We start from the raw sequence: 23,271 nt of genomic DNA, 5'->3' as shown, positions 1-23,271 counted from the left end.
CTTAATTCCGACCTGTGATTCATCCAACCCAGCGTTTCTCATGATGTACTCTGCATATAAGTTAAATAAGCAGGACAACAATATGCAGCCTTGTCGTACTCCTTTCCCAATTTGGAACCAATCGGTTGTTCCATGTCTGGTTCTTACTGTTGCTTCTTGACCCTTATACAGGTTTCTCAGGAGGCAGGTAAGGTGGTCTGGTACTCCCATCTCTTTAAGAATTTGCCAGAGTACATCATGAACATTGATGTTCAATCTTGCCATCTCATGTTTGATCATGTCCAGCTTACCTTGATTCATTGATCTTACATTCCAGGTTCCTAAACAATATTGTTCTTTGCAGCATCGGACTTTCTTTTCACCACCAGGCACATCCACAGCTGAGTGTCCTTTTGGCCCAGCCGCTTCACTCTTTCTGGCGCTACTTGGAAATTCCCTCTGCTCTTCCCCAGTAGTTTATTGGACACCTTCCGACCTGAGGGGCTCATCTTCCAGCGTCATCTCTTTTAGCATTGTGATACGTTCCATGGGGATGTCTTGGCAAGAATACTGGAGTGGGTTGCCATTTCCTTCTCCAGTGGACCACATTTTCTCAGAACTCTCCGCCATGACCTGTCCGCCTTGGGTGGCCCTGCACGGCATAGCTTATGGCTTCACTGAGTTACGCAAGCCCCTTCGCCACAACAAGGCAGTGATCCATGAAGGGGTGAGGGCCACATTACCTCAGTCAAAACCTGTCCGGGGTTTTCCCCCCACCACATGCCAGTAGTGGGTGGGCCAGAGCCAAATGTGGGTGGAGCCGGAGCCAGAAGTGGGTGGAACCTGAGCCAGAAGTGGGTGGAGCCGGAGCCAAAGTGGGCGGGGCTAGAGAAAAAATGGATGGAGTTACAGAAGTGACTCTTAATTTTGCCCAGCACGCAACAGGGGGGGGAGACATTTGCATCTAGGCATTCTCTTTCTCCAACACGCATGAGCCCCCCGCCCCCATAGTTGGAAGGAATCCATAATTGTAGTTGCAGTAAATACTATCAGTAACCTGGAGTGGGGCCAGTGAGGGGGCGTGGCCTCAGAAGAGCCTGGAGGTCTGGACTGGGAGGACTGGAGGTCTGTATTTGGCCCATGGATCAGAGGTTCTGCATCCCTAACTCTACTGTATGCTATAGGATGTATGCTAGGTGTGTTGAACCTCTTTCAGCACAAGGGACGGATTCCATTTCACAGAAGCTCCCAGAGGCCACATTCCAGCAGTTGATGGAGCCAAGGGCAAAGGGGAGGGCCCAAAAGACAAAAAGAAAACAAATTCAGCTAATTATGGCTTAAAGCTCTTAACTGCCAGTCACTGAGCCTTAGGAGAAGCATTTCAACCTTTTAGAATGGGGAGAGAACTGCACAAAAGCCAGGAAGCCACAGAACAATCTGTGGTTGGGGAAAAGGGTATGTGGCCATCTGCAGAACCCTGAAGGGCTGGATTGGGACCCTAAGTGGGCTGGATTTGGCCCCCAGGTCTGAGGTTCTGCAGCCCTGATGTATGCAGATCCCAAGGCCTTGGGCTGTCCCTATCTCTGGAGAATGGATGGCATACCTTCCTCAGATATAGAAAGGTATTTTCTTAGAATACTATTACTACACATTGTTGGTGCCCCCAGTTGCGAAGATATCATAGCAGATCATGGGGTAGCATATGATACTTTTAAAGATGCAGCTCAACCACAGAATTTACTAACTGAAGATGCGGAATGGCAAAGATGTTTAGAGGTAAATAAATAATGGCAAAATCGACATTTAGTACTTGAATTAGCACTTTGATTCTTTATATGCACTTCCGTTATGAAATCTTTCAACATGTGATATATAGTAAAACGTAAAGCAATTTCTTTAGCAATCAATATCTCGAGTTCCACTCAGCCAATTTACTTTTTTTTTAATTAAGATATTTACCACCCAGATTCAGCAAAAAATACTGAAAATCACTTTTTAGCCTAATTTCATCAAAATAATTGGGAAAATATATTTTTCTGGAGAAGATGCTGATGCTAGGGAAAGTGGAAGGCAAAAGGAAGAGGGGCCGACCAAGGGCAAGATGGATGGATGATATTCTGGAGGTGATGGACTCGACCTTGGGGGAGCTGGGGGTGGCGACGGCCGACAGGAAGCTCTGGCGTGGGCTGGTCCATGAAGTCACGAAGAGTCCGAAGCGACTGAACAATTAAACAACAAACAATAAATAACTCCAAAACTGTGGGTCATAGCGATATCGGGGGGGGGGAGTATTTTGAAAAAGCTTTCAAAACTGAGCAACTTTCTCGCTTACTGTTCTATCTCTGACAGTTTTAATGCGAAGCTAACAGAAAGTTGCGAAATCTCAAAATTGGGTAAAACAGCTGATTAACGACATTACTAAATCATAAGTTACATGCACACAGTTGCTAAATTTTTCACAACAGGTACAGCTAGTTATTTCTAAATCTGCACCAACATATACGCAAGTGCGACGTGGCTCGGCGTCCTCTTTTGTACCCCTTTTGGGTGATGCACTTCCTCTTTCTTTGGCAATGCGAAAGTGGCCTCCCTGTGGGAATTGCCATCCAGCAACATCTGGAGGGCTTCACAGTCCCCTCACCTGGAATAAATGCTAAGAGCCTGGCCTCTGCTCTTGCCTGGCAAGTAAAGCAGTAAGTTCGGCCTGCTGTGCTTCATGGGGCAGCAAAACAGGTGTCCTAAGAGGCCATGGGATGGAGAGCACCCCTTCCAGGACTGGTGTGAATATGGCTACCCACAGCCCGGCCATCTGTGTGCGCTAGAGAGGCAGCCAATGCAGGGCGTTCTTCGTGACATGCATCCACGTGCCCAAGGGCTCAGCTCTCGGGCCATCCCGAAAGCACATGTAGGATGAGGATGAAAAGCCAACAGCTCCCCCTGCTGGCTGCTTTTAGGCCTGACTACCACAAGACTACCCAGGCCTGCGTATCCCCCCTCGGCTGAGGCAGGTAAATGAAGGCTTCACCCCCTCTAATGGTTACATTGGGGAATGAGGCGCACTCAGCGGCTGGGGCAAAGCAAACGTCGTCACAGGCCCCCGCCAGGAGCTGGTTGCACGAGGGCAGCACTTTGGGACGAACATTCGGGATTGCTTGTTCATTTGCCTTTGCAAAGCCGAACCCACCCAGGCTGCAACCCAGCCTTGTCCCAGGCATTCCTCATGGTTTAGGCCAGTAATCCTGACATCTACCCTGCAAGGTCGATCGGTATTAATATCTCCATGTTGCAGACGGGGGCTGAGGCTGAGAGACAAACAGCTTGTCCAAGACAGAGTCATCATAGCAGAAAGACCAGGGATTTCCGATTTACATCTTAGGCCTCCTAACCACTTTGCAACAGTAGCTCTCAATTAAGAACGGAAGAGGAGCCTGGCCAGGTCTAGAGGGGTCCAACATCCCATTTTCCACAGTTGCCAGGCAGATGTCTCCAGGATGTCCACAAACAGAGCGAGTGTGCAATAGCCCCCTCCTGCCCATGTTCCCCAGCCACTGGTGCACCTAGTCATCCTGCCCCAATATTGGAGGTAGCACATAGCCATCAGGACTAGTAGCCATGGATCGCCTTCTCCTCCATGAATTTGTCTAATCCCCTTTTAAAGCCAACCAAATTGGTGGCCATCACCACGTCTTGCAGCACCAGATTCCATAGTTCAGCTCTGCCGGTGGGAAAAAGAACTTCCTCTTGTCTGTGTCTCACACCATTCCGCTTCGTGGGATGACCCCGTTAGGTTCTAGTATTATGGGACAGGGAGAATAATGTCTGCCTCGCCACTTTCTCCACAGTCCACACCAGGTATAACCTCTATCATGCCCCCCTCCCACCACACTTGTCTTTTTTCTGAACAAAAAAGCCCCAAACGTTGCTTGCCGCCTGTCTTTTGCTCCAGATGCTTGACCATTTCAGGTGCCCTCTCTGCCTCTTTTCCAGCTCTACATTATCCTTTTGGAGATGCAGCAACCAGGACTTATTCCAAGTGCGGTCGATCAAACAAGTGTCGATAAGTGTGAGGTGCCTTCCGTGGCATGGCCACGTTCAGAAGCCTGGGCGTTTCGGCTGCTATTGAACAGACAGCCCATTACATAATGGCACCAGCTGCACCCCTTCTTTCATCGCCTTCCCTGAGCTACAAGCCAATGATAGCTCCCCAATAATTTCAAGACCTGATGGACTACATCTCCCATCATCTCTGGCCAGCATGAGGAAAAGCCATGCTGGCCTGGAATGATTGGAGTTGCAGTACAACACATCTGGTGGCTGCAGCAGCTGATGGGGAGATTTGAAAGTCTCAGGAAAAGGTGGATTTGAGCTCGGTAGCACATTGGGGAACCTAAGGTGACTAGGAATGTGCGAACCCACCCAGCTGGGTTCTCCGGGCACTGGCCCAGCCCCTGCCCCTGCTCGCCAGTCCCTGAACCATGCTTGAGACCCTCCTGCACTCAGCGAGCAGCCCACACTCACCCTGGCGGACTCGTCAAGCTCTGCAGTCACCATTTTTAAAAAAATTAAATGAAGATCGCAAAATGCACATATTTGTGTATGCGTGCAAATGCGCATTTTGTCAATGTGCATATCTGTGCATGTGCAAAATGCCCATTTCCGCAAAAAATGCGTTTTTGCACATGCACAAATATGCACATTAGCAAAATGTGCATCTTTGCATCCACAAATATGCACATTCACAAAAATGTGCATTTTCGCACATATGCAAATACGCACATTTTTACCATCACCATTTTATTTTTCAAAAAATGGTGACCACAGAGCTCGATGAGGTCACTGGGGTGAGTGCAGGCTGCTTTCCAAGCAGGGACAGAGGGTGAGTGGGGGTAGGGGCTTGGCGAGCGGGGCTCAGGGGTACTGACAGGGGGGTTCTGCCGGATTCCCAGATGGAATTGGGCACCCGCCATCCCTAAAAGTGATGACTTCGAATCCTGGCCAGGAAGGAAAGCAGGCTTGAGGTAAGCAGCTCACTCCTCTACATGTCAGTAAAAAAATCTGGTGATATACGAAACCCAGTTCTTTGGCTTCTCCCCTCAAACATTCACTTTGCTGATTTATTCATTCATTCATTCATTTATTTCATTTCATTTCTTTACAGCCCAATAGCTGAAGCTCTCTTATTGCCTTTCAAGTCCATCTTTCACATATAATGCTGGTAGCCGAGGAGGCCATGCTGAATACACGGAAGAGCGCCCATCCTAATATCATGCCTTCCCTCATCCGGAGGGTCACCAAGCAATTCTTTTCTTTCATTGAGGGGATGTTTCAACAACCCGTTTGGCAAAATGGAAGAAACCCTCACGAGCGCAGTGTTGACTGTTGAGCATCCCCAAGAAGAACGCTTTGCTTCTGGAAGACAACATCCAAGAGGAATTCTGCTATGCTGCAGAAGTCTCAAGAGAACAGGATTGGCCCACCAGAAGAACAACGGAAGGCTGAAACGCACCCAGAGCAGGCTCTTCAAGCAGGGCTGGGAGAGCAAAAGGTCCCCTGGGCGCGTCTCGAACGGATGTTCAATGGCCTTGACGAAGGAGGGAGGGAGGGGTGGACAGGCAGCCTTACCGAAGGCTTCTCCCCTTGTTGAAAGCAGCCCTCAAGCTGTGGGGCATGGTGTGGGAGGCAGTCGGGAAAATGAAGAGACTGGAGAAGTGGTGATAGTATAACAGCAGGAAAAAAAACACACATTCTTTCACTAATTCAATTTTTTGCCCCTCAGAAGCACTTTCATTTCTTAATAGCTTGGAGTGTGTGTGTGTGTGTGTGTGAGTGCGTGTGTGTGTGTGTGTTGTCTGTTTATATGTTTGTATGTAAATGGTTTTTAGATGATTAACCATATTGTATTTTTCAGGTTTTTAAATCTCTGTAAACTGCACAGAGAGCTTTGGCTGGCATAAAAATGTAATACGTGAAGTGAAAAGGAGGACATCAGATCAGCCTTCCCCGAACCATCTGTTGCATTTCTAGTTCTCAAACCTCATGTACCTGATATACTCTCAGCATTCCTGACATGACATCAAGCCCGAAAGGCAAGTCAATGCCGTTACATGGGGGGGGGGGGTACTGCTGAGAAACTGCAGCTCCTTGGCGAGTTTATGGCTGAGATGAGAGCTGTACTGAGGATTTCTGGCTTATGTTTTCAGCCACTTTGCAGCCCAAATTCGCCGCTGTGATCCAACAGTATGATTTAGTATGATAATTTCCATCTCCTTTTAAGCTTCTTCTAAGGAACCTGAATGCTAGGGCTATGCACCGCTTCGGTCTGTATCCCGAATCCTGAATTGGATCGGGGGGGTTCAGGCTGAAGCGGTGCAGTTCTGGAGTGGGTCAGGAACAGGCTGAAGTGCTCCGAAGCAGGTTGGATCACTCCAATGTGCTTTCGGGGTGCTTCAGCCTGATCTGGACACACACCCCTGCCCAGCCATGCCAGTCCCCCCCCCACTCTTTACCTGGACCCCTGGGGAGGGCCCGCATCCATCACCGCCTTGGAGGGAGTCACTGTTTTCTTTCAAAATGACAACTCCTCTTCTTCCAGTAAGGGGAGTCACCATTTTTTAAAACATGGCAACTCCTTGGCAGAGGCCAGCCGCTGCAAGCACTCCAGCCAGGTCCAGTAAGGAGTGGGGGCCCGCGTGGCTCGGTGGCGGCAGTGGCAGCAGCACAGTGGGGTGGCTCAGCAGCAGCTCGCTCAGCAGTGTCCATGGCGTGGCGGCTCGTGTGGCGGCGGCAGGGGCCGCAGCTTCAGGTCTCTGGGTCTTGCTTGCTTCAGATGCAGAGCCCAACTTGGGTCGGCCTGGCTCCGGAACAGGTCGAGGCGGGTCAGGGCTGATTCGGGATCTCTGAAGTGGCCTCCAATGCAGATCGGGGGGCTGTGCACAGCCCTCCTGCATGCTACATAGAGAACTAGAGACGCTGATGAAGGAGATGCTTGGAAGGACTTTGGAGGCATGGCAAAGCCCACCGCAAAGGTCAGGTGAGTCTTACAAGTTCCTCATTCTTCTCCAGCTCAGATTTTATTGTCGTTGTTAATGGCATTTCTGTACAGCCCCATAGCCAATGCTCTCTTGGCAGCATCCGAGCCCAAGAAGAATTCGCTGCATCCCTGTTTGCTGCCAGCTGCTCCCCACCACCCCTTGCTTGCCTGGCCAGTGGTGGTGGAGGAGGCAGAAGTCGGCGTGGGGGTGGGGGGAGCAGAGGTCTGTGCCTTTTCCTCCTCCTCCACCCTGATGTGCTGGGTGCCCTTGGGATTTGCTGCCTTCCCAAGCAGGCCTTCGGAAGACCACGAACAGCCCACCACACCTTTCCTCCGGGAACACTGCTATGCAGGGCAGCAGGGCAATGGAGAGGCAGGGCAGAGGAAGAGACCTCAGATTGGCTCAGAAAATAACCTTCCCCCTCCCTCTCCCTCTCCCTCCCCATCTCTGTCTCTCCCCACCCCCCAGGCACAGCATGGGCTCCTTTGCCACCAAGCTACAGCTCCTCCCCATCTCTGGGGAAGGTGAGCCATGGACAGTTTGCCCATGTCTATAAACCTGAATGGTCTCCTGTTTTAGCACACATCATTTTAAGGGTCGAATTACCCACAATGCCAGTGCACCCCAGTCTTTAAAGCAGCCTTCCCAACTGGTGCCCTCCAGAGATTTTGGAGAACAGCTCCCAGAATTCCTGACCACTAGCCATGTTGTTTAGGGCTGATGTCACAGTCCAAAACATCTCGAAGCTGCCTGGTTGGAGAATGTGACTTTAAACATGTGATAAGGAGGGGAGTGGGTCGAAATTTCAGGTGCGAAGGAGCGGTTCAGAGAGAGGGTACGAAGCCCTCTCCCCACCCTCCCATAGTCTGTCTTCTGAGGTCATCTTCTCCCCAGCCAGCAGACGCTGGTGGCTCCGATTTCGGTGGGGCTGTGAATTCATTCTGGGTTCCAGTCAGAACCAGCCAGACCTCTACAGGAACTATCCAAGGTGCTTACCCTGTAGGGATCATTTCCTTGGACAGCTCCTTTGGAGTTCTGGCTGGTTCTGACTGAAGCCTGGAATGGATTCACAGCCCCACCGAAATCGGAGCCACCAGCCTCCAGTGCTTTTCCCTGCTACCAGCAGAGAGACAACAAGCTGGGAGAAAAGGATACGGAGCAAAAGCTGAGCAGGGCCCAGCTGCCCAGCCCCCACCCCGAGAACCCTTGTATGCTTGAAAAGTGCCCCCCACTCTGCTCCTTTAATCCGATTTCTTAGGCGTACACAGACATTCCAAGCCCCCCGAGCAGATCACGCAGCAAACAGCCTTTCTTCGTGTGACAGCGATGTCTGGAGATGCTTCTCTCCACATCCTTGTCTCCTCAAGCACAAGGGAGAAGGAGGCGCATGCGAGCGACGCAAGACGCACGGACTGGCTGCTTTGCTCCAAAGACAGAGGAAATCCCAACGTCTAAACATGGCACAACAAATGAGAACATCTGGAAAGCAGGCGGGCCATCCGTTGTCGAAGATCCACATCAAAGGGCCTTGGATAATATGCAAATACATCCCGGAGGGGACCGTGGCCTTACAATCCATGCGCCAGGAGACTCGGGGCTTAAACGGCAGATAATGCAGCCGCCATCTGTTGGTGAGGCTGACAAGGAGGCCTTGGGAGAGCATTAACACAGAATTAACACGAGGAGTTAAATGCAAAGTGAAGTATTTGTCCCAGCGAGGGTGTGAGGCCCACGCTATATCAGTTTGGGAAGTTACAATCCAAGTGGGGCCATGTATTAAATTCTGGGAGCATTAAAACACAGAAAAATTGATGCAGGATCTGGTTCCAGTGTAAAATAGGATGCATGGATTTCTTCTTCTCTCTCTGCCTGCTTCCAGGCAGTTGGCTTCTAGTGCTCAGAATCATTGTTTCTCTGCTGCAAACTACACGTGGGATTGCAGTCAACTTCCCACACTTTTTGACGATATGGCACTTTTTCTGTATGTGCATTCCGCTATGTTCGGTCTGCACCAGTGGGTGTGACATAGCTGTTGTGGGCAGGGTACAGGAAGGTGCACATTTACTGTCATTTTTGCAGTGGGGACCATTTTATCACCCCCAGATTTTTTTTTTAATTTGATCTTTTAATTAGCAGTAAACAGTTTTTCCCTCCCCCCTTTTTACAAACAGAAATAATTCCTTCCCCTCCCCCTTTATAATATATGTTTGCAAAAATACCACTTACATGAAGGAGTTTTATAGCACCATAACAGGCTAAGAATGCTTTTTTTTAATGACCCCCAAAATTCCTTATCCATCACTGTAATTAAGCACATTGCTAAAACAGACGTCTGGAAAGAGTTTTTCCCCATCAGGCTGTTTTGTGGTTGGCTTGAGACCTTTTCCCATGGATACCTCCCCCCTACCACACACACACATACACACACATTTCTTTTTATTATTATTATTTAGGGCACAGACCTATCCATGTTTAGACAGAGAAAAGACCTACAATTCCCAACATGCCCCAGCCAGCCATTTAAGAAATCTCTCCCCCATTTTGGGGCCCAAAATAGGTCCACAGAGTGGCTTACAAGAGTAAAACATAGTAAGATCAGCAGATGCCCATTATTTATTTATTTATTCCATTTTTTTATTGATGTATTTATTTCATTCCTATGCCACCCAACAGCTGAAGCTCTCTCATTAAACAAGTTCAAGGCAAGGACTGGCCTACATGCTCTCCCAGGTCCCTTCCAACTCTATGAATGATTTTATGAATCAAAAACCATAAAAGAGCCCAAAGAAGCAGCAGCAATTAAACACAAACTCACTGAAACTCAAACAGTGCCTGAAATAAAATGTTTGTGCTGGAGAAGAAGTGGTGTCGTGTGGCATGACTCGCCTTGTGCCTGCGAGCCAAGCTGCTGTTCCCGGTTTCCCTCATGATGCCTAGAAGGGGAAGTGTTGGGGAGCAACCCGATACCTCTGCCAGCACCACGGGGGCCATGTCTCACGTCCCACCCCACACACTTCTGGTAGATGGGGAACATGGAGCAGGGCCCCAAAGGTAACCCAAAGATAACAGGCGGGCTCATAGGGGAACCCATGGCCCATCATGGCCCATAGGGGTGATGGGAGTTGTATTCTAACACATCTGGAGGGCAACAGGTTGGGGAAGGCTGGTGAATGGGGTAGCAACCATAGATGTCAAATTGTATTTGACATATAGACCATCATAGCTCAGTTTATCTATGAAAGATGAAATGCCAGTGCTTATCCCATATGACTCATTTTAAAATGCAGGTGATAAAATACTGGCAACTCAAATATGAATGATAAATAACTGTATGCAGTTATAATAAATAAATACATGACATTATGTAATTAATTTATTTATCAGTTTTTTTGTACCCTGCATCTTGGCCCTGCAAAGGGCACCCAAGAAAGAGCAAGAGAAAAGAGGGTGGCAGAAAGAGACAGAGAGAGAAGTGGGCAGCAGAGACACAGACACACACACACACACACACACACACAGAACAAGTGGCACTGTGCATTTTTGGCTCTGGCTCTGCCCACCTTGGGAAATGGCTCCACCCACCGTTGGGCATGGGTCCCAATTGATTTTTCCCAAGGTTCAACAGCCCTTCATAGATAAAGGTTCCCCACTGATTTTCTTGTTCAACAAGGCTCCACTGGACAGCAAAAATATTCTGTTTTGAATCTCTTCCTAAGAAAGCTTCAGTAGTGTTTGTTTGTTTGTTTGTTTGTTAAATTTATTAATCGCCCATCTGGCTGGTCACCATACCAATAGTACGGTATTTGATAGTTGTTGGTCTGGGTCAGATATCTTGTCTGCCTTAGGGCATGATGCCAGCTTTCTTAATCTAAGCCAGGGCACTGAGACCTCTTTGAATGCCAAGGCTTTGCCATAATGTCAGAAGTAATAAAGAGAGCACATCAGAGCATGTGCTGATTGTTCCACAGAGTAACTGTAGCGGAGTGCTCCAAAAATATTCGGGGCTTCGGAAGGAATGGCTTCCTGACTGATTGAATTCTGGCACCTCCTGTTTCAACTTAAAAAATAATAATACTTTTTCCTAAATTTGCATCTAAATTAGCATATGCAAATTTTATGCAAATTAGCCTCATCTTTTGACCTCTTTTCTGGTGATGCATTTCCTCTTTTTTGGCAATACATTAGTGGCCATTCTAACTGTACCTGGGATTCAGGGCTTTTTTAGATGGAAAATTGCGAACTGAACAGTGATCCACTACAACACACCTGTACATTGACCTTGTGTGCGTGTGCACATACATGCTTTAGTGCATAGAGTCACATTCCATGACATTTAAAGGCCTATACAAATTGGGGGAAGACCTTCAGAACTGGGCATTTGACAGCAGTCATGCAGAAGAGCGTTATATCCAAGCCTCTCCAGTACAACATCGTTTGGAGTGAGGAACGTTTAAAAACCTAAGAAAAAGAGGCCAGGTGTGGGGAACAGATGCACAAACACCATAGAGCAATCCTGTGGTCTTGTGCTCACAACGTACTCAGACTATAGCAGATGAAACATTTGTGTCTGAAAGTATCAGTTAGCTTTGCCAGAATAAAGGCTCTGTTGAGAATGTTGTATTGGATATTGGTTGGCATCGTTGCCCATATAACTTTGGCAATGCCACATGACTTGTCGGGAACAGGGTCCACTCCCCATGTTCCGGAACAGCCTTCTCCACCCTCGGGCCCTCCAGATGTCTTGGATTTAGAGATGTTGGAAAAATCCATGGGGGGCGGAGTTCAACAAGTTTTCCTAGGCTCAGGCCCAGACTTCATTTCACTGCTACGGAACTGGACTCAATCTGCAGCGACTTGGGCCAATTCATAGATTTTCCAGGAATTTTGCACATTTGTGGGGGGAAAGGGAAGTTCTAAAATTTGCACAAATTTCTGAGCAATTTGTGCACATCATAGTCAAATTGCTCAAATTACAGCTGAATTTGAGTAATTTGCGTATATTTGGCCATAATTTGTGCAAATGGCTTGGAAATTTGTGCAAATTGCAGGGGGGGCACAGATGTGCAAAAAAGTTCCCAGAGTTCAGGGAACAGCTCGCAATTTTGATGCAAAGCAAGTTGTACATGCCACAGAACTCCACTGAGCCAAAAAAGAACTGGTTTCCCAGCGATGGACATGCTTAGATGGATTACAACTCCCAGCCAGCAGGGCCAACACATCTGCAGGGCACCAGCTTCAGGGAGAGCTGTTCTAGAATGATTGCCTTCATCTTGGAAACATTGGGGAATGCTCTGTGGAGAGCAGCAGTGGAAGGTGGAGAAATGGGTCTGGGGTCTTTGAGGAGTCTAGACTAGTCACTTTCCTTTTCATATTATTAACACACACTTTTTTCATCACCTATGATCACCTTTTGCATGGCTTGAACTTTTCAACTGCACAAATGTGTCTATTTCCTGGGACTGCATATTTTGTGTCTGCTTGCACATGTTTTTCTTTTTAAAGTCCTGATGGGACAGTACTCATACACTACAGACCAAACCTGGCTTCCAGACTGCATCTCATGTGCCAATCCCTTAACCATCTCAGTTTGCAGTGTGGACAGGAAAGGACCTCCCCAAGCTGAAGATGCCAGGGTATGTGGGCCGCAGAAGTAAGATGAGTATACCAAATATTAGCCATTTACACTTTTGAATCAAATGTAACTGTCTCAGCAGGATGCAATCTTTTCCAAAACCCACATTGATGGTGCAAAGATCCACGTCTTAAAAAATCTTGTTCAGCGTCAATGTTTCCCGGACTGCTGCTGCTTCCTCCTTCCTGAATCAATCACATGGCTGGTCCCATGCCATTCAGAATCACAGCAAATAGCATGATGTCACGACACTAATGGCTGACATGATGATGTCACTGGAAGTCAGTAAATCAAAGCATGGGAGTCAACACAACCAATCCGATTTGGCTGTGGGGTGCCATCGCTTAAGGCAAGTGAGGGCACTTCAAAAGAATAAGTGAACATTTTTCTGAGAAGTGTCAAAACTCACAGGAGGAAAAATGGGTGAGGTGTTTGGGGGCACTGCCCAAAATGTGAACAGAAATCACTGAGTTAATTTTCGCTCACTCCTGGTATCAAATCTATGTCTGAGAGAGCCCTCCTCCCCTTCGAAACCACCCTGCAGATGTGGCCTCAGTGTTTTATTTGCTGTGTCCCATCTGCTTTATTTCTCTTTGTGCGTGAGCACACGTGCGGCAACCCCCCCAACTGCGCTTTCTCGATGCGGCACCCAGCCAACGTCTTCCTTTTTGCATCTCGCTTCCAATTTCCATCTTATTAAAGACATGTCCTAACTTTAATGTGTGTAACATAAACAGTATCGCAAAGAGGAAGAATTAAAGCAGGCTGGGATCGAGTGTAGCTGCAATGGCTGGGGAGGGGAGGTGGGCAGGGAAGGCGGGGGCAAGGAATTTCACCACGTACTTATTTCATGGGGGGGGGGGCTAATGTTCAAGCAGATCTACCACGTGATTCTTTTCCGCTCTGCTTTCAGGCCCTTTGGCCCAAGCCGTCGGGGAATTTTTCACTTTTGTTATTCTTCTTGGGAAGTTTGCAATATTTATCCAACCCCAACCCCCCCACAATCCACCTTGTCAAGCCTGTCTTGTCCATCGAAAGAGAAAGTTGGAGCGGAGCTGTGGCAGACATCTGGAGAAGGTTCATTCCCTTGAAACTGTGAGCCTCTCTCCTTAATGTACCCCTGAGAAAGGGCCGACGGGCCACATACTTCTGCAAACTGTTCCCAGAAAGACCTAATTTCCTGACTTCCATGTGGTGTCAATAATGGGGCCGTAAGATGGTGCAGCACTTATGCAATATTAAATCTCCTCCTCGGACTCAGGTCTACACAAATTTGGACCACCTGTGAGCAAGTGGCTGGCCATAGGTATTCAGGCTTCAGAAACCTATGGCATATGTGACTGATAAGGGATAATCTTGGTCTTTTGGCTCGTTTGGCACAAAAACTTCCTGACAGTAGTACCGGGAATCTCGAGGTGTGTGTGTGTGGGGGGTAGAGGGCAGGCTACACAGGGAGCTTTCAAACACATTGCTTCATTTTTAGGATTCAAAGAGTATCACATCACGGACGTTATTAAATTTACTGTCCTTGGCTGCTAAAAGGCCTTATTATTTATCCATCGAGGGGGGAACCAGAAATGACTAGAATTTCATGGCATTTGAATTAGATCATGTTGGCCTCCGCCAATAAAAACAGCATTGCAATGTTTTCATGCAATGATTTAATTCTTTCATTGATATTGGAAGGCCAACGCCAAGAGCCCTGCAAGAATTCTTCATCCAGAACTTAAATGACTTGGCCGCCCCAACCTCCTATGGTACAGCAGACATTATGGATCTGTGACCTGTATCAATGTACTCCGTACTTCCATTTGTTAACATTGCAAGACCTGCATTGTTGTTTTTTAAAAAATAACAACAACAACGATGATCATGATACATCCGAGAGTTTGCCTAAGCAAACAGAAAAACATCTGGATTCTTTTCTGCTGGCAAATGTCAGTGGACACTTGACCTCAGAGTGGACTCCAAGTTTTAAGTGTTAATTAACAGGGCTGTTTTACTGTTCCCAGTCTAATTTGCCAATATTTGGATGTATGGGAAGGGCACATCCTGGAAGATGGAGGGGCTGACGCAACATTTGGGGGAAATCCTAAGTGCCTAAGAAATGCTAGGAGTCAACCCTGCTTGGCCACAGAGCAGCAGGGGATGTAGTTTCCTGGCCAGCTGGGCAGCATAATGTGTGCCTTGCTGGATCAGACCAAGTTCAAGCCAGTCCAGTTTTCTGTGTCCAACAGTGGCCAGTCAGATGCCTTGGGAAGCTCACAGACAGGATAGCTAATCCCTGTTGCTTCCCAACATCCAGCAATCAGAGTTAGACAGCCTTTAATTGTGGAGGCTCTGTTTGGCTTTGTCATAGCCAATATCTGTTGATAGACATATCTTCCAGGATGTTTTCTAGTTCTTTTTTTTACTTATCTGTGGCAGCAGTCTATAGGAGTTCTGTCTCACTAACCAAATGCTCCTTCCTGAGTTGGCTGGGGTGATCTCGGGGCTGGTCCTGGTTCATCCTACACTTCTTGTTCTGAGAGATCTCAATGTTCACTCTGCTGCTGCTCAGTTGGGAGTGGTTCAAGATTTCATAGATTCATAGAATACATTCATAGAATAGTAGGGTTGGAAGGGGCCTACAAGGCCATCGAGTCCAACCCCCTGCTCAATGCAGGAATCCAAGTCAGAGCATCCCTGACAAATGGCTGTCCAGCCTCGTCTTGAAGGCCTCCAGTGTGAGAGAGCCCACCACCTCCCCAGGTCATGGGTTCCATTGTCGTATTGCTCTTACAGTCAGGAAGTTTTTCCTGATGTTCAGCCGGAATCGGGCTTCCTGTAATTTGAGCCCATTATTCCGTGTCCTGCACTCTGGGATGATCAAGAAGAGATCCTGGCCAACCTTTCAAGTACTTGAAGAGTGCTATCAGATCTCCCCTCAGTCTTCTCTTCTCAACGCTAAACATGCCCAGTTCTTTCAGTCTCTCTTCATAGGGCTTTGTTTCCAGTCCCCTGATCATCTTTGTTGCCCTCCTCTGAACACTCTCCAGTTTGTCTGCATCCTTCTTAAAGTGTGGTGGCCAGAACTGGACACAGTACTCCAGGTGAGGCCTAACCAGTGCTGAGTAGAGGGGAACTAGTACTTCCCGGGATTTGGAAGTGATGCTTCTATGAATGCAGCCCAAAATAGCATTTGCCTTTTTTGCAGCCACATCACATTGTTGGCTCATATTCAGATTGTGATGACAACAATTCCAAGATCCTTCTTGCTTGTAGTGTGGTTGAGCCATGTATCCCCCATCTTGTAACTGTGCATTTGGTTTCTTTTTCCTAGGTGCAGAACTTGGCATTTGTCCCTATTAAATGTCATTCTGTTGTTTTCTGCCCAGCACTCCAGTCTATCCAGATCACTTTGAATTTTGTTTCTATCTTCCAAAGTATTAGCTATCCCTCCCAATTTTGTGTCATCTGCAAATTTGATCAGCATTCCCTGCACCTCCTCCTCCAAGTCATTAATAAAAATGTTGAAGAGCACTGGGCCCAGGACCGAGCCCTGCGGTACCCCACCCGTTACCTCTCCCCAGTTTGAGAAGGTCCCATTGATAAGCACTCTTTGAGTCCAATTCTGTAGCCGTGGATCCACCGGACCATTGTTTCATCTAGCCCACTTTGAGCGAGTTTGCTCATCAGGATATCATGGGGCACTTTGTCGAAAGCTTTGCTGAAGTCAAGGTATATGATGTCTACAGCATTCCCACGGTCTACAAGGGAGGTGACTTGATCAAAAAATGAGATCAGATTTGTCTGGCAGGACTTGTTTTTGACAAATCCATGTTGGCTTCGAGTAATCACGGCATTGTTGTCAAGGTGCTTCCAGATGGATTGCTTTATGATCTGCTCCAGAATTTTCGCAGGGATTGATGTCAGACTGACTGGTCTGTAGTTCCCAGGTTCCTCCTTTTTACCCTTTTTGAAGATAGGGACAACGTTAGCCCTCCTCCAGTCATCTGGCTCTTCCCCCGTCCTCCATGATTTCTCAAAGAGAATAGACAGTGGTTCTGAGAGTTCTTCTGCCAGTTCCTTTATGACTCTAGGATGCAGTTCATCTGGCCCTGGAGATTTGAACTCATTCAAAGTAATGAGGTGTTCCTTGACCATATGCCTGTCGATCTCAAGCTGCAATCCTGCCCCTTCAGCCTGTACTTCGCCTTTGCCAGGGGGGTCATAGACCCTCTTTTGGGAGAGGACTGAGCCAAAGTAGGAATTGAGCACCTCTGCCTTTTCTTTGTCATCTCTTATCGTTTTGCCATCCTTATTTAATAGCTGAACCACCATTTCTTTCCTCTGCCTTTTACTATGCACGTAGCTGAAGAAAGCCTTTTTGTTGTTTTTAACATCCCTTGCTAACCTCAGCTCATTCTCAGCTTTAGCCTTCCTGACGCCATCCCTGCAATTCTGTGCTATCTGCCTGTACTCTTCCTTTGTTACTTGGCCTTCTTTCCACTTCCTATATGTGTCCTTTTTTGTTTTCAGGTCATCCCTAAGCTTTTTGTGAAGCCACATTGGCTTCTTCTGTTGTCTTCCACCTTTTCTTCTTGTTGGAATTGCTTGTGATTGTGCCTTGAGAATTTCCTTTTTTAAAAGCTCCCACCCATCTTGGACTCCTTTTCTCGCTAGCATCGCTTGCCATGGGACCTTACTGATCATTGTTCTGAGTTTATGAAAATCAGCTTTCCTAAAATCCAGGGTACGTGTTTGACTACACTCGGCTTTTGCTTCCCTTAGAACCAAGAACTCAAGTACAACATGGTCGCTTTCCCCCAGAGTTCCTGTAACTGCTACTTGATCCACTAAGTCATCTCTGTTGGTTAGGATCAAGTCAAGGATAGCCGATCCTCTAGTTCCTTCCTCTACTTTCGGTAGGAGGAAGTTATCCGCCACACAAGTCAGGAATTTCCTGGAGGGGCCATGTTTTGCAGAATTTGTCTCCCAACAAATATCGGGGAAATTGAAGTCCCCCATTGCTACTACATCATGCTTCCTTAAAACATTGGCTGTTTGCTTTTCAAAAATTTCATCCTTGTCTTCTCCTTGATTGGGTGGCCGGTAGTAGACTCCGACCACCAGGTTCCTTTTATTCTTTGCTCCATTTATTTCAACCCAGATGCTCTCGATGGGGCTACCAAGCTCTTCCTCCTGTATTTCTGTGCAGAGATATGTATTTTTCACATACAGTGCAACCCCACCTCCCTTTCTGTTCCTCCTGTTCTTTTTGAACAAGTTATATCCTTCAATTGCTGTATTCCAGTCATGAGAGTCACCCCACCAAGTCTCAGTTATACCTATCAGGTCATAATTTCCCTCTTGTATTAAGAGTTCAAATTCGTTTTGTTTGTTTCCCATACTCTGGGCATTAGTATATAGACATCGAAGACCATGTGCTTCATAGTCTGGCTTTCTTCCTACATGTGTCTGAAGACTATTATTGGGCGCTATCAGAGCGGTTCTCTCCGTTGCAGTGCATGCGCCTACATCCACTGTTACCCCCAACATTACATCTCCCTTCCCCGTAGGATTCAGTTTAAAGCCCTCCTGATGAAGTTCTTCATGCTGTGGCCAAACACATTCTTCCCATCCTTTGTGAGGTGCAACCCATCCCTAGCCAACAGCCCATCTTCCAGGAAGTATAGGCCGTGGTCCCAGAATCCAAACCTCTCTCGTCGGCACCACCTTCGTAGCCAGTCATTCACCCGAAGTATTTTTCGTTCCCTTTCTATCCCTCTTCTAACTACTGGAAGGATGGATGAGAAAACTATCTGGGCCCCAAAGTTCTTGAGTTTCCTTCCCAAAGCTTCAAAGTCTGACATGATATCTTCGTAGCTCCGCTTGGCGGTATCATTTCTTCCCACATGGATGAGAAGAAATCAGTGGGCTTTATGAGTGCAGGCAACCTTTCAGTCACGTCTCTAATCTGTCCTCCCGGGAGACAACATACCTGGCGAGTCCATGGGTCTTCGCGACATACTTGGGTCTCGATTCCACGCAGCAAGGAGTCTCCCACTACTACCACTCTTCTCTTCTTCTTCTTGTACGCCTGGGTTTCATCGCCTCTGTTTGACTGACCTTTAGCCTTTTGCTCACTCTCATGCAGGTTCCCCTGTGATTCTTCCTCTGCAGGCTGTCCTCCAGTCTCATCCGCAAGTAACCTGGAATCGGTTCCACAGCTCCACTGCTTCCACTGGTGCAGAGTGGCGTCTAGTTCTTCTCCTAACTGTCACCCTTTTCCAAGGAGTATCCTCTATTCCATTTTTCTTCACCTCAGCATTTCCCACTGCCTCATCTTGCTGTTGCTCTTCAAGCTTCTGGTCTGCCCTTTGCTGCTGTAGTTCCCCCATTCTGTCCAAGAACTCTTCGTGTTCTCTTATTCCCCGGAGGGTCGACAATCGCCGCTCCAGTCCACTTACTTTTTCCTCCAGCAGCATGATCAGCTTGCACTTGTTGCAGGTGTAGGCCATGTTGTTCTCAGGCAAGAAAACAAACATTGCACACACCTTGCAGGTCACCACCACTGGAGAGTCTTGTCCTTCCATAGCCTCTTTTCCCTTTTTGTGTCTAGCTTTGTGATTGTTCTAGACTAGCCTGTGCCTGCTCCTCTACTCAGTAGAGGTTAAAAGCAGAGTCCCACTGGTGTGAAAGTGTGTGTTACAAGACAAATAAATGGAAAAAAGTTAGTTAAAATAAAAAATAAAAATAATTAAAAAAAATGTTAGGGGCCTCCCCCTTTGACCTCCCCTTTGACCTCCCCTGGCCAACTCCTGTTTGCTCCCCCTGTCCGCTTGCTCTGGTCGCTCGCTCTCTGGGAGCTTGCCTGCTTCTGTAGTCCCTGGACCAGCTAGAGCAGCTTGCTCTGCTCTGCTCTGCTCAGCTGGGAGGCGGGAAACAGACTCATGTCTGCCATGTTGGGACAGACAAATCTATCAAGTCTGGTTTCTCATTTTTCCACTGTTAAATTCAGTTCATCCTGAACTTTGAGAATTTTTATTAGGTTCTCATGAAAATTGGTAAGTATTTTTTGTGCATATTCCTCCCAGCACATGCAGTTTTGCATGCAGTTTTGCCTAATATACTCTTCTTTTGCAAACAGTTTTCCTAATATACTGCATTTTTAATGTAATTTGCATAAATATGAACATCTGTGTGGGCACTTTCCCCTAACATGCACATCTTTGCACACAATGTTTGATTGGAGAACTCCATTGCAAAATTCAGAAAAGTGCGGATTTCAAAGGATAACTGAGTTTTGGTTCGCATATTGGCTTGAAAGTATGAAATTAGGTAAATTTGCATGAAAATGTAAACTGAATGACTTCTTCCCCCATCCCTACTGCCATGGCAACCACGGACTTGTCCCAAGTGTTATCCATCTGGCCTCATGCATGTAGCACATAGGGATGTCGTAGAAATCCTCAGTGCATTAAAATGAGATCAGATTTCTGTGAATCCAGCCTCCAGATTCCACAGCAAACCAGCTTTTTCTGAATCATGCTGATTCCACAGACTTGTGGACCACTTTTTTACTATCCAGAATTGTACACAAATTTAGTCATACAAAAATACAAAAAAATATATTAAAAGACCAACCAAAAATGTGCATTTCTCCCCATAGGCTAAAGCATGGAAATTCATATTTGGGGCAGGGGATTTGCACATTTTCAGAAGTGCACATTTGCACAAGAGCACACTTTCCAACATGAACACAAGTTGGGGAAACTGAGAAAAATCTGATGCCATCAATGCGGGGATGATGGAATGAAAGATGCCTGACAATCCATGAAACACAGATGGAATGGATTTAACAAAATCTGTACTTCCCTAGTAGCAGGGTACGCTCCTGAGTGTATTCTGTTGTGGTAGAACTGGTGCTCCTAAGGTGAGGGATTTTCATGTGACTCTGTTGTCACAGACACATCACTTTCTGGTTAGTTCTGGGCTGGCAGATGGTACGCTTTCTTTTGCAATCCTTGCTCCCTGAGCAGCCATTCTCCAGAAAGAGGACCTGACTGTTAAGCCAGTTTAGGCTAGGGATGTCAGAGAATTTCGCCACGAATCTTGGGGAGGCGGAATGCCAGCACATTCGGCCCCCTGAAATCGGTGGCGAAACGGTCTGCCCCCCCGCCACCCCCCTGGGACGGGACTTACATTGGGCGAATCCTCCTAGCGGCGGCGGCTCCGGCGGCGGTGCAGCGGCGGTGCAGCGACTGGTCTTCCGACTGGCTGCCACCGCCGCCATTTCCAAAATAAAAAAAACTTTATTTTATTAATAAAATTAAAAAGTGATGGGCTACGTAAAGATTTACGTAGCCTATCACGGTTAGATTTTTTAAAAATACTGTGATAGGCTACGTAAATGTTTACGTAACCTATCATGGCTGAGTAAAAAACAAAAACAAAAAACCGCGCGTACGCAAATGGTGGCGCCCATAGGCGCCGCCATTTGCGTTCCTTATTTTGGCATATCTAGTCTTCGTAAACATTTACGTAGACTACGGTGAAAATAAGGGGAACGCAAATAGCGTAGCATCTACGCTATTTGCGTTCCCCTTATTTTCACCGTAGTCTACGTAAATGTTTACGTAGACTAGACGTGCCAAAATAAGGAACGCAAATGGCGGCACCCATGGGCGCCGCCATTTGCATACGCACAGGGGTTGTTGTTTTTTTTTTACTCAGCCGTGATAGGCTACGTAAACATTTACGTAGCCTATCATGGCTGACTGCAGGGACGCAAACGGCGGCGGCTACGGCCGCCGCCATTTGTGCACACAGCCGGCCAGGATTCGGGGGGGGAGGGATGGAGCGCCTCCCCCCCCGGCCAGAATTTCGGGGGGGAGGGACAGTCCGCCTCCCCACCCAACCAGAATTTGGGGGGGGACAGAGCGCCTCCCCCCCAGCCAGAATTTTGGGGGGAGGGACGGAACGCCTCCCCCCCACCTCAAATCACATTTCGTCAAAAGGTGAGTGACTTTCGTACATCCCTAGTTTAGGCCTATAGCACAGGGGCAAACTTCACGTTGCAGAAAAATGTATGTAACAAAGCCCCAATTATGTCTTTTTTTGAGAAAACTAACGCACACCTCAGAAAGCTGTGATTTTGAGTGGAGAGTGCTTTCCCCGTCAGCCTTTCTGGTCTTGCTCAGAGTTCTGCCACAAAGATACATGTGCCTCTGAAAGAACCCACACATGGAGGCAAAACAGCTGGGAAAAGCAGCGATTTTGAGGAGACAAAAGCAGCTAGCAGGGAAAGAGTTAAGCAGCACCCCACCCTTTCTCCCCCTCCCATGCTGCTCCTCCACTCACAATCGCAGCTTCCCAAGGCTACTTTTCATGTTGCAAATAAATGTCTGTGCTTTGTTATAGGCCAGCCTTCCCCAGCCTTGGGCTCTCCAGGTGGACTACAGTCCCCATCATCCCCAGCCAGCATGGTGCATTTGTGTAGTGCACTTTGTCCAGAGAGACGCCTCTTATTCAAGTACAGAGAGGTGGTAACTTCCGGGTAGCAGCCTGGAGACCATCATCTCTGCATCTTGGTGGTGTCAACAATGCCCAGGAGATTGTACTGCCCTCATTGGTCAGGTTAGGCAGTATGAGCGAGGTATGACACCATCACCCGTATCACAATGGAACATCTGGATCGGTGTGTATTTTCAACTTAGGCTGCAATCCTATGTGCGCCTACTTGGGAGTAAGCCCTATTGAACCCAGTGCTGCTTACTCCCAAGTAAATATGCATGGGACTGTGCTGGTAGTTTATCTAAGCTGTTAGTCTTTGTGGCCTGCGAATTCAAGAGAGAGAGAGAGCAGGAGGGAGAATTGACATTGCTCATCATGGACCCATTTATCGAGTTAAAGATAAAGAAAGGTATCAAAACAGCTGCTGGGACACACATTTTCTGGGGAAACGCATCCTTTTCTATAAAGGATTTTCTGGGGAAACGCATCCTTTTCTATAAAGAGCCTGCCAGTGCCCACTGATTTCAGGGACAAAGAAGCTGAGTGTAGCTACTCAGGGGTGAGTGACTTGCACTCAACACTTGTTTAGGGGCCTTCTTTTCTTTACTAGCACATCATACAGGACTTTGCCCTGGTGGTGGGAGAGAGAGGGAGGAGGGAAGGGAGCTTCCAAAGTGAGGGATGAGAGCTCTGCTGCTGGATCAAGCCAGAGTTCTATCTAGTTCAGCATCCTTCCTGTGTCACAACAAAAGCTCACAAAGGGCGGGGGGTTAAGAAAAGGCAACGGTCCTACCTTGTTATAGGTCCCCAGCATTTGGCCATTAGAGGGAAACTGGCTCTGATAATGAAGGTTCAATTTATCTAGCACAGCCAGAAGCCTTGATGGACCTCTCCTCTGTGAATTTGTGGAGTCCCCTTCTAAAGCCAGTTAAGAGGGAAGGAGACATATGGAGCAAAGGAAGTCAGGTTGTCACCCCAGCATGCCCCAGGAACTGTAATACTGTGATGGGAGGTGCAGTATGTGGCAGATCCATTCGTTAATTAAAGCCAGCATTCCATAATACCCTGAATTAATTGCCCCTCCCCCCAGTCCCTCCCAGCTTTATTCTGGACTGGCAGCAGGTCACAGAG

At 47.5% G+C, this 23,271-nt stretch overlaps 1 protein-coding gene across 1 annotated transcript in view; it reads left to right on the top strand.

Moving 5' to 3' along the window:
• The first annotated feature begins 22,515 nt into the window (after positions 1-22,515).
• LOC146356867 (maestro heat-like repeat-containing protein family member 2B) overlaps positions 22,516-23,271 on the top strand; it is a 79,925-nt gene continuing 79,169 nt past the window's right edge. Inside the window, exon 1 of the mRNA XM_084826443.1 lies at positions 22,516-22,549. Within this exon, the coding sequence (XP_084682569.1) occupies positions 22,516-22,549 (34 nt within the window). The remainder of the gene's footprint in view (positions 22,550-23,271) is intronic.

This window comes from Heloderma suspectum, chromosome 1, assembly GCF_057233095.1.
Source record: "Heloderma suspectum isolate Gila_16-S chromosome 1, 16-S_ref, whole genome shotgun sequence".
NCBI classification, from domain to species: domain Eukaryota; kingdom Metazoa; phylum Chordata; class Lepidosauria; order Squamata; family Helodermatidae; genus Heloderma; species Heloderma suspectum.
The sequence above is the reverse complement of the archived record's forward strand: the minus strand, read 5'-3'. Positions and strand labels throughout refer to the sequence as shown.